This window comes from Toxorhynchites rutilus, chromosome 2, assembly GCF_029784135.1.
Source record: "Toxorhynchites rutilus septentrionalis strain SRP chromosome 2, ASM2978413v1, whole genome shotgun sequence".
Taxonomy (NCBI): Eukaryota; Metazoa; Arthropoda; class Insecta; order Diptera; family Culicidae; genus Toxorhynchites; species Toxorhynchites rutilus.
Window position 1 is genome coordinate 98,321,238 of NC_073745.1, and position 6,353 is coordinate 98,327,590.

Genomic DNA, 6,353 nt, shown 5'->3' on the forward strand with positions numbered 1-6,353 from the left:
TTTCATGATCTACTGTATTCTACCAGTCGAGCTCTTTCATCTGATACCCATATTGATGGAGCTTTGAAAAAAAATGGCGCTATTTTGTGCTGGCGGTCATTTTTGATATGCATTTTTCATAAATAACTGTGTTCTACTAGTCGAGCCCTTTCATTGATACCCATATTGATGGGGTTCTGAGAAAATATGTAATCCGCCATTTTGTAGTGGCCGCCATCTTGGATTTGCATTTTTCATAAATAACTGTATTCTACTAGTCAAACCCTTTCATTTGATATCCATATTAGCTATTCAATATGGAATTATTATACAGATTATTCAAAATTTCCGAAAAACTAAAATAAAATACTTCGGATAATCGAGTCTAAAATTCCGGATAATCGAGTCCGACATGTATTTATTTGAAGAAGAGGGTATAATCGTATGGGAAACTGGTAAAGGTTCTGGAATATCAAGTTTGCATATTTCTGATATTCTTCGTCTATGTGTTCTTGGTAAACAAAGAATTAATGCCTGTTTTTTGATGGGACATAAAAAGATGATTTAGAAGGATTCCTAGGAACTTCCTGCGACTTGTTTTCTTGCCGATATAGTTCAACAAATATGTTAAATAATAATGTATCCCCGAAACGTTCATTAGATTGTAAGAAATAACCATCAGCCACCGATTAATTTATAGTTTACAGTTTACAACTCTTCCTCAAGTGCAATTCTTTCACAAGTGTGTGTATATGTGTTACCATCGTATTTCGCGAGTGAATATACAAAAATATACAAAAACAAACATTGACATAATGCCAGAATAATATTCAACAAATATTCCACACCACTAACATTTATTTATGCATGTGACTTTTTTCCTATTTTAGAATATTGTTCAATGAGAACAATATTCTAAAATTGGAAAAAAGTCACTTGTCCAAAAAAGTTACTCCTATACTCGCTTCGGTGTGTTACCGAATGTGGTAAAAAAGTGACACACGTCCAGTTCTTACCAACACATGCGATATGCTATACGATGACGAAGCTATAGAGAATCGCAAAGTCGTAGTGTTGATGTTTTCTGAGAAATGAACGAATTGATTCACATACAACATCCACGTCAAGTTCACGTCCCGTCACGTTACGTCAGTCATTCTACCATGCAATTCTTATGAAAACATTCACATACACAGGCAACGTAACGACCCGTCAGCATACGTTCAACGAAAGCAACCGGAAGGATTTGTAGAAAAGAATACGGTTCGTTGGGTTTTTGTCTGGGCTTTGTGTCTCGGCTTTTGTTCCGATTTTGGTTGTATTTTTCATTCCAGCATATCTCTTAGTTCTAAATTTCGGAGTCAAAATCATCCGCGATTAACTGAGAAAAATAGTGTACATATTATTATTATTGTCGAATAAGTGTTGGGACTATGAGGTTTAATGATTTGCATTTAATTTTTCCAAATTTAGAACTGATTTTAGGTATGCTGATTCGAAAGAGGGCATTGCAATTTAATACTGTTGTAGGTGGCGACACCATGAATAACATTGAATAAATAATTTGTTTGACATTTGACGTGACGGTACTGCTGCAAGCGTAGACTGCATGCGTGAATTGGTGAGGACGGTGACGGAACGTGGACGTTCTTTTCCGTAACGTTCTATGTGAATCGCACATTATTGATTTCTCTGTCTCACAGATCTATGCGCGAGTATAGGAGTGTTAAAGATGTAAACATTCTAGCGGAAGGCATGATTGTCTTTTTCTTTTTTTTTCTTTTCTCTATTATAGTGACTTTCAACACAACACAACATATTATTTGGAATAATGTCGGGAGTGAGAATTGAACTCGTGATCTCTGCATAAGAGGTATGGAGGTATGATACCACTACGCCAGATCGCCTCCACACGGCATGATTCTGTACTACCAATGGAAATAACTAGATCGCTCACAGTTAACCCCTTCGCGTACGATTTAATTTTCAAAAGAGCGGACAGATGCAAACACTTCGATAGGTCACGTATCGAACAATTTTACTGCTCTGCTGAACGTCTTAGCGCCTTGTGATATGCAAGCGCACCACGAGAGAAACTCGATATTGTACGTTTTGGCACAATCATTTCACATCGGAGTGAGACTCGATGTTGTACGTGAAAGGGTTAATGTGCGCTACTTCCATAATTCACATGTCGGTGAAGAAATTCGACTATATAGCAATTCCACCTCAAATCAGTCGAAAAACAGCAAATTTTGACCGGATAGTCCTAGGATAAAACTAACTAACAAAACTAATGTTATTTTTTTCTAAATAGTTCAATTTTTTCCAAATAATATTTATTCGGGACAATCAGGACAAAACGAAAAACTCAAGGAGTTATTAAAACGACACTATGTACTTACATTCGTTCACTAACCGAACTATGTCTTTCTTTCTTTCTTTGTTTTTAAGAGGCTTTAAACTTTGCAGTTCATTCGCCTCTAAACTATGTCGAGTAACAGCGAATAATATAATAATTTTTTTCCGCTTCTCAACATTTCTCGCGTAACTTTTGAAAAGGTCCTAAGTAACAAATGTAAACAAATCGAGTTAATGGATGCACACCATTAGTTCTCAATCATTGAACGCATCGCGAAAACGACCGTTCAAGTATCTATCCTTTTCACCTTTTTATCACCGATATAAAATATGTCCAATGTACAGATTCTAATTTTAAGCACTCAACTGTTACTTCGGACGCCACTTTCTTCTGACAATCGATAGGTCCGAAGTAACAAAGCAATCAAAACAACACGAAGTCGCACTTCGGACGTTTTCAGTTTTTGTTATTTTCGAGTGTATATACCGTTTTAGTGCAATTCTACGAGTGATAACAATAAAGATCTGCTTTTACCACGAAGTGCAAGTATTTGGATCGTTGTTCAGTAGTTATTTTCAAATTTTCATCGTGCAACGTAATTTGTCCAATGTACAAAGCGGTCAGTCAAAACGTCCAATGTAACATTTTTCGCTCGGAGGCTTCAATTTCAAACTAAAATCATATTACAACAGTTACGATTCGTTTTTCAAAGTTATTATTGGCTGCTAGTGGTAAAAGTAGTGATAAAGATCGATTCCTTTTGAAACAATTCGCGGAACAATGTTACGGTCTTTAATTTCGTTTTTCTCGAGTTGATGTGAATGTTACCTTTTCAAAAGTTACGCGAGATTTGTCGGCACTTTTACCGTTCGGTCCACTTGTATTTAACACCTTGGTGGCCATGCTTGACGTATGTGCACCGTATTATAAATATAAACATCGTCTTCAGATTTGCGTCTCTAGAGACGAATGAACTCTCAGAGTTTAAAGTCTCTCTAATTCAATACCTTCCTTCCTTCCAGATTTGCGTGTTTCTGCTCAGAAGCACCAATCGCGTGTGTTTATTTTGCTCGTCCCATTCGTGATAAATACGCGTATGAGGCGCGCGTAATACGCGTGTGTATTATTCGCTCATAAAGCATGATTCATACAAATTCTTTTCATTGCATGGTGAAATATATTTGAAAACCATAATTGTGAGTGGCGGTATTGAAGTGCGTTAATCAATTTCAACAATTGTGATTTTCAGCTCTTTAAGTGACATCAAACGGAAATGGAAAATGTGAATGAACTTCCAATTGAGGTAATTTTCCAATGCTACACAGTGCTCATGTTCTTATTTGAAACAACCGCTCGTTCCCGACAGGTTCTAACGCGAATTTTTGACTATTTCGATGTGCGTGAAAGAAGACATGTCTCGGCCGTCTGCACTTTGTGGCGCGACATCCTGCATTCGGTTCGATTTCAGCGCCAATGCCGCACATTTCTCGATGGTCGTTTCGAAGAAGAGTTTACTGAGTCTGAAAAAACTGTTCTTCAAAGCTGTCGAAATCTTTCAATTATCCTTTGGGACGAGGAAAACGAATCAGTATACGATTACGAAATCGAAGACGACGCAGAAGGGCGGGAGAAGGAGGAAATTATCCCTCTGACTTATTTGTTCAATCCTACCCCGCAGCAGAATATAACAGATTTGATATTTAGCCAAAAGCTAGACCTGGAAAGACTTGACCTTAACAGTACATTCGTGTCCTGCCGGGAAATTCTACAGGATCGATTGGAGAAATTGGAAAACCTAAAAGAATTGTCGCTCTTGTTCGATTTTCGGCCAGTTTCTAGTTCCCAAGAGGTTGATCCTCAAGTCTGGAGTATACGACACAATCGTATAGAAACACTTAGGATAGGTCTATTGGATGACATACAGCCAATAACGTTAACAGCGCCAAACCTAACTATCTTAGACCTCAAACCAAAGTGTCCCTGGATTCTGGACATAATAAGATCCTACAAGCATCAGCTTCAAAGTTTGAAAATCGATTTTCAGAATGTGGAATCGATGAGTACTCTAATGATGATGGAATTCCCCTGCCTAACACATCTAAATGTGCAGATGCTGGAAGACAAGGACAATCAGATTCGATACGCTCGCACCCGGAATCGATTCGTCGATGAGGAGATAGAAGAACGCTTCGTAAAGGGAATGCCAAAACTGAAACAATTGCTGCTGACAAGCAACCTGATGTTCTTCCGTATTGCCAAAGCACTCGCCAAATATGCTTATCAATTGGAGGAAATCAGCCTGGAAGAGCAACAAATGGATTACGAGTTGCTTAAGGTTGTGGAGAGGATACCGAAGCTGAGAGTTAGTATCTATTCTTCATTACTCCAAGTATCTGCGTATGACTTTTTCTTTTGCTGTATTTTTTTTCCTATATTAGCGCTTGACAATGTTGCGCTGTGAGGTTATGGATTTAGGACAGGTTCATCCCACCCTTAGTTTGCCGCCCTGCCTTAGTGAGCTTGAGCTTCTCCACAGCAAATCGAACTTAGTATTCAACAAAGGCCTCGCCGGATTGAAATCGCTCAATGTGTGTGCTTGGACTTCGAAGAACCACAAAATATTACACAAGATTTGTAAAAATCTTCCAAACTTGGAACATCTCACGGTGGCGTTCAATTCTCCGGTTAGCAGCTGTGTTTGGTGAGTTTTAGAGATGTAAAAAATTAAACCGTATTTTTTCTGTTTTTTTTTTAAAGAAATTGGAGAACACAGCACTTCGCCATCTGCATAGGTTAACCAAACTTAAAACTCTCACGATGACGAGCATGGAGCTAAAATTGCTGCATTGGAAACATTGTTCGGTCGTTCCTAGCGTCCAGAGGTTGACATTCGAAAACTGTACATTGCATCAGTCCATGTTCCGGCCAATAGTCGAGCTGTTTCCTTCACTGAAAGAGCTCTACCTCGATAGATGTGAATTCAAATACTGTGATAACGATAACGATAGTGATAATGATGACAGTGAGGATAGAGACAATAAATCAGTAGAGCAACTGCGTGAGCTATTCCCGTTGTGTCGAGTTTCGTTCAGAAAGTGGCTCCCCATATGAGTAAGATGTTGATTTTGAAAATATTTATTGAGAAGTACACAGTGCGTTGTTCGATCTATATCACAGCCATCGTAGGTGTAGGAAAGAGATGTGGTACAAATAAAAATAAATAAACATTCACCGGATTGTGTGCTTAATTCATAAGCATAAAGAAAAAGAAGAAATATATACCCCTAATATCTCCCCTTGTATTTCGATGGGCAGGTGAAACGAAAGAGTATCTTCTGGAGGAAAACATAATGAACGCCGGTATATAAACGGCCGCGCAATTTCGAGCGAGCTCAACATCCTTACCTCACCCTTACCAGAAGGATGTTATCTGTCACTTTTTGCAGATGATACGGCAATCATGGTGAAGGGAAGGATGCCAAGAGAACTTAAAAACCAACTCCAGCGATGTCTTGATAGTCTTATAAAATACATGGAGGAGTGGAAATTGAAAATAAACTCAGCAAAGACTCAAGCGCTGATGTTTCTCCATAGACAGTCCGCAAAACTAATTCCTCCTGAAGACTGTACATTAACGGTTCTGGGCACCCAAATTGGTTGGTATCGCGATGTAAAGTACTTAGGAGTTGTACTTGTTTCGAAGCTTCTATTCCGATCATATGTTGATCAAATTAAATCAAAATGTGGAACTCTGATTAAATGCTTATACCCAATAATCAATCGAAGATCAAAACTGTCCAGACCAAATAAGTTGGCAGTGTTTAAACAAATAATTGAACCGGTAATTACATATGCATCACCAGTTTGGGAAACATGTGCAATGATGCATAAAAACAAGCTTAGAGTAGTTCAGAATAAAGTGCTTAGAATGATCACCAATGCTCCTTTTTACGCGAAAAACAACCAAATCCACGAATAGCTGAATCAACAATCATTCAATGTAACTATCATA

General features: G+C 38.2%; 1 protein-coding gene across 3 annotated transcripts; it reads left to right on the top strand.

Moving 5' to 3' along the window:
* The first annotated feature begins 3,304 nt into the window (after positions 1–3,304).
* Positions 3,305–5,489, top strand: LOC129768170 (uncharacterized). Of its 3 annotated transcripts, none has more exons than XM_055769627.1 (5): positions 3,305–3,537; positions 3,591–3,644; positions 3,708–4,703; positions 4,780–5,025; positions 5,099–5,489. In XM_055769627.1, the coding sequence occupies exons 2-5, from the start codon at positions 3,615–3,617 to the stop codon at positions 5,450–5,452; spliced, it is 1,626 nt and encodes a 541-aa protein (XP_055625602.1). In that variant the 5' UTR covers positions 3,305–3,537; positions 3,591–3,614; the 3' UTR covers positions 5,453–5,489. The 3 variants fall into 3 exon arrangements, with proteins under 3 accessions (XP_055625602.1, XP_055625604.1, XP_055625603.1); XM_055769628.1 differs by having other exon boundaries at positions 3,341–3,457; XM_055769629.1 differs by having other exon boundaries at positions 3,305–3,644; positions 4,780–5,042; positions 5,099–5,236.
* Positions 5,490–6,353: the final 864 nt, after the last annotated feature.

Excerpts from the sequence above, each read along its gene's own strand:
- LOC129768170 (XM_055769627.1), top strand. The coding sequence starts at position 3,615 with ATGGAAAATGTGAATGAACTTCCAATTGAG. Across the intron at positions 4,704-4,779 it reads AGAGGATACCGAAGCTGAGA|CGCTTGACAATGTTGCGCTG; the intron begins GTTAGTATCTAT and ends TTCCTATATTAG. Across the intron at positions 5,026-5,098 it reads CGGTGGCGTTCAATTCTCCG|AAATTGGAGAACACAGCACT; the intron begins GTTAGCAGCTGT and ends TTTTTTTTAAAG.